The sequence below is a fragment of the Humulus lupulus genome, chromosome X (genome assembly GCF_963169125.1).
Source record: "Humulus lupulus chromosome X, drHumLupu1.1, whole genome shotgun sequence".
NCBI classification, from domain to species: Eukaryota; Viridiplantae; Streptophyta; class Magnoliopsida; order Rosales; family Cannabaceae; genus Humulus; species Humulus lupulus.
The window spans coordinates 122,175,680-122,180,465 of record NC_084802.1 but is presented as its reverse complement, the minus strand read 5'-3'; the positions used below and the strand labels follow the sequence as shown (position 1 = coordinate 122,180,465).

The window sequence follows — 4,786 nt, the reverse complement described above, 5'->3', positions numbered from 1 at the left end:
CTATAGTTTAGAAATATTAATTATAACATAAGGTTTGATTAATATTGATGGTCCTAGAAATATTATTTATTATAACTTAAGGTTTAGATATAATTATTAAGAATGTGACACTTGTCATAATCATGTTTATTAAGGATTTAAGTATTTTTGATGAATATTTTAAATAATAGAAAGATCTAGAAGCTCTAAAACCTTCCAGCGGCTGTTAGGATCTCGTTTTACCTCAGTCAAAGCAAATACGTGTTTGATATATCAACGTATGTCAATATATCACAGCTATAGGGGTTGATATATCACTTACGGGAGATACAGAAAACACATCGACTTCGCACGAACGAACGAACGGGGCTCGGAAAAATGGTCTAGGCGATATATCGCCCAAGGTAGGCAATATATCGCCCCTGAGAATGCATTTTAGAATATTTGAGGATTTTCAATTTAAAAACAGCCTTAACCACTTGGACCTACCTTTGAACGATTTTGACCGAGTTTTGGGCATCTGTTGAACGCAAATTCAAATCTTTTTCATTTTAAATAATAGAAAGATCTAGATGCTCTAAAACCTTCCAGCGGCTGTTAGGATCTTGTTTTAACTCAGTCAAAGCAAATACGTGTTTGATATATCAACGTATGTCGATATATCGCAGCTATAGGGGTTGATATATCACTTACGAGAGATATAGAAAACACATCGACTTCGCACGAACGAACGAACGGGGCTCGGAAAAATGGTCTAGGCGATATATCGCCCAGGGTAGGCAATATATCACCCCTGAGAATGCATTTTTTAATATTTGAGGATTTTCAATTTAAAAACAGCCTTAACCACTTGGACCTACCTTTGAACGATTTTGACCGAGTTTTGGGCATCTGTTGAACGCAAATTCAAATCTTTTTCATTTTATATTCATTTATTTATTAAAATTAAAATGGGTTAGTTTCACTCCTTGAACTCTATAAATAGGACCTAGCACTCAGCCAATTTCTTCATTCTTCAAAGCCTTCAAGTTGCTAAGGTTACTATAGAGAGAAACACTTAGGTTTTGGGTTAAAAATCTTTTCCAATCTAAGCTTTTCTAAACACTTGGGAAGTAAGATATAGAGTTATTTCAGTATCGAGGTATAGATCAAGTCATAAGATCATTCAAGGTATTCTTATCCTTAAGTTCAATTCTTCATGGTTCTTTAGTTTTCTTTTATTTTCTTTCAGATCCTAACTCTTGTTTATGATTGTTGATTTGGTGTTTAAGTTTCTTGAAACTTAAGGTTCTTTTTGGTAAGTTTTTACTCGGATTGTTTAGTTTTCTTTTCATCTCTTTTCTTTAGAAACTCACCATTCTTACTGTTGGTTTTAGGAGTGTTCCAAATCCCATTCTTGTCTCCATATCCCAATTTTTGGTAAGGAAAATAGGTTAGATTATATGTGTTTATATGTTTATGCTATGATATGTTTTGTAGTCACTTGGGGCTTATAGTTGCTTAGATAGCAAACCCCAATATTTTTTATGTCGCTTGGGGCTTATAGTTGCTTAGATAGCAAACCCCAAGATTTTTATCATTTTCGTGGATTTAGAGTTATGATTTACCCTACCTTGATTAGTAGACAGATGACCTAGATGGGTTATCATATACTACCTTGTGATCTAACCTACCTCGATTAGTAGATTGAGGACTTAAATGGTTTTATCACATACCACGTTAATGAGTTAATGGCCATTAATATTGTAGTCCTATATGATATACATTTTTTTAATAGTCATATGTTTTATAGTATATGTATGTGATATAGTCTTATGTTTTTTATTTATGATTTATGTTGTTAGTAGATTTTCCTTGCTGGGCATTAGGCTCATTCCTTTATTTTTAGTATGATGCCGGAAAAAGAATATGGAAGGCAGGAAAGATTCGTGGCAGCTTGGCATGTGTGTTGAGGATGAATGGATTGAATGGACTGATGGAAGATCGATGATGAAGTCTTTTATTTTATGTCTTTATGTATTTCCGCACTTAGTTCTTTAAACATTTTATTAAAGTTATGATGTTCTTATGTTTTTATGTACTAAACAAAGGGTACCCATGCCGTATTTTATATTTCATACTTTACTTTGTATTTGGCACAATATTTTGGGTTTTAAATAAAGTTATATTATTTCTTATGTATGTTTCCCAAAATAGTAGTTATGTCTTAGTAGTTTTTAATGGTCTGAGGTCTAGAATTAGTCGGGGCATTACAACCAAAACTTGAAATGGCATGAACTAGCAGGTACGTAATCCACCTGCTGCATTTTTTTTGTTCCTTTAAAGTGAGGATGTGGGCATAGGAGCTAATGATCTACAGGTAACAGAGATCCAATCAATGTATAGCATGAATTTTAAATATTAGTATCAACACATAAATATAATTGTTTAGTGAGATCCTTTTACTGTATCCCGAACCACCACCTTCAAAAGCAAGGTCAAAAAGTCATCGCGACACAGTACAAGATTCTCAAATCTTACAAGAGCTTGGTTGTCAATAGAAAGATAGAGAATGTCGTTACCAATATAATAATTACATTGGTTAATTTAATGAAAGAATGGGTATACTAGAAAGAATACTTACTGCTTATCCAACCCCTTCCCCGTGACAAACATTGTCATCCTAATTTATTGTTCAGTGTGGGGAGTCCTCATGGAAAATGGGTCGACAACCTTACCTTGCTAGATTTGAACTTTTTCTCTAACTTCTTGTACGCATGTCTTGTAATCAAATGACTAAACTCGATGCTCGTGGCTTTGGATTTTCTTGGTGGAGTGACATGCTTATCAACATCAACAATCCCTTTGTCGATGGATTTTGATGTTCGAGCTAACAACTCAAATTGAGTGGTTTAAGGAAGTTCCTCATTACTAGCTAAGTTGTCAGCATCCTAGGATAGTGTTTCTTCTTCTTACTCGTAATCTTTGTCGTCCTGTATATTTTACAAAAAACTCTTAGTCGCATATTTGACAAAAAGCAAAGTGAACATCATTAGAGTATTAAAATATACATATACAAGTACAAATTACCTCTGGAAGCGGTATCTCTGGTTCAGACTCAGAACCATTGCCCTTCAATCCATCATCAGGTGAAGATGGGTCATTGCCGACCTCTTCTGCCTTCTCTTCTCTCTCTGGCGGGCTCTTGTCACTTGTCATGTACACCGCTGGCTCATTCTGAGTCTGAATCTTCTCCAGAAGATCTAGCGAAATGTCTTTTACAATATTTTCCCTCAAATTGGCAATTTCCCTCCCAATTTGTTCAGAAGTCTCTTGTTGGAAATTTTTTATTGATTTCTTCATTGCATCGTTAACTTTTTCAATTATCTCCTTCATTTTCTCATCTCAAATTCGTATTTCATCCCTAAGGATGCAATTGCAGCAAGTGTTGTTTGGGCTAGTCGCATATTAGGTGGAGGATGTTGTCATGTAGTTTGCTGGGCCAGTGGGTTGCTTCTGGTACATTGGCTTCCGTAGAGGAACTGCCAAATATATAGATCAAAGGTTAATGAACATTTTTAATATGCTTAGAGACAAACTAAAAAATTAGGAAGCAACATTTTTTTTAATTGAATCTCTATTTACCTTGTTACCATTGTAACCCTCGACCTTTGAGACAAACGACCCCAAACTCGCCACTCGTTGGCCTTTCCAATATGTAAAGGGAAGTCCATGGCGTGATGCATAGGCATGCTTCCACTTTATATGATTCCAATAGAACAAATATAAAAAAAAAAATAGTGAGTTAAGTTAAAAGCAACACCAAATTTCATAAAGAAAAAAATGCTAATGGTTGAGAAATTAAAACTTGAAGAAGAAAGGTGCATCCTGGGAGGTAGTGATGATCCTTCATGTCCTCATTCTGGGCAACCTTATTTATGCGTGAGCAGAGACCAATCACACTATCATGGAGGAATTACACAACAAAAGAGGCTCAATTGAGCTTCTTTATCGTGCCAATATCTTGGAGCACATTTAAGTACTCCTTCCGAACAAATGTTCCTGAAGTGGGTACTAAAATTGTACCCATCGCGACTAGCATAAATTGTGCAACAAAATATATGTCGACAACATCTGATTCCATGGCTTTGACCATCAAGTCACTACATTTGGTATGCCGGTCAGTGAGTATTTCCCCATGGATGTTGTGCTCATCATCACTGATTGGGTCAAAGTATATATCCGCCCCCTCCCCCCCCCCCCCCCCCCCATCTTTGATACCATTATAGAGTAGTTGACCCCATCAAACTTTATCTCAAAATTGTCTATATCCATATTGTTGTAGAGGTACCATATCAGCTCGCCCCTAACACTAGGAACATTTGTAAAAAGAAGGGAGCCAAATCCTATCTCCCTAATGACTTCCTTCTGTTCAAGAGTCATACTATTGACAAGCTTCACTAGTTTATCCACTTGACAACGACACCCAACTGTGTTGTACATCTTCTCCTCATCTTGCATTCTGGGGTCAGCCACCGGTTTTCTTTTGCTAGGTTGACCACATTCCTTTGCCATCGATTGCTTTACAAGTCGTCTAATAAGTGCCTCCATAGACATCGTCTCATCTACTTGTTCTTGCCATTTAAAATACATGGGTCAGTTCAGTGTATGCATGTACTCTTGTGGTACAGCAAGCGTAAGAACATATATATATATATAAATAAAGAAGTGTGTACTTTGATTATGTGGCCAAATTAATACCAAAAGCTTCTGCCTATATAATATAATATATAGACTATATATACTAATGTACAGACAATATATGTTG

The 4,786-nt window shown here is 35.8% G+C and overlaps 1 protein-coding gene across 1 annotated transcript; it reads right to left on the bottom strand.

Annotated features, from left to right (window-relative positions):
• Window positions 1-2,835: 2,835 nt before the first annotated feature.
• LOC133807065 (uncharacterized) lies at window positions 2,836-3,452 on the bottom strand. The gene is made up of 2 exons (XM_062245209.1): window positions 3,049-3,452; window positions 2,836-2,951 (listed from the first exon to the last, which is right to left on the bottom strand). Exons 1-2 carry the CDS (start codon window positions 3,352-3,354, stop codon window positions 2,931-2,933), a joined length of 327 nt encoding a protein of 108 aa, XP_062101193.1. The 5' UTR covers window positions 3,355-3,452; the 3' UTR covers window positions 2,836-2,930.
• Between the last annotated feature and the right edge of the window lie 1,334 nt (window positions 3,453-4,786).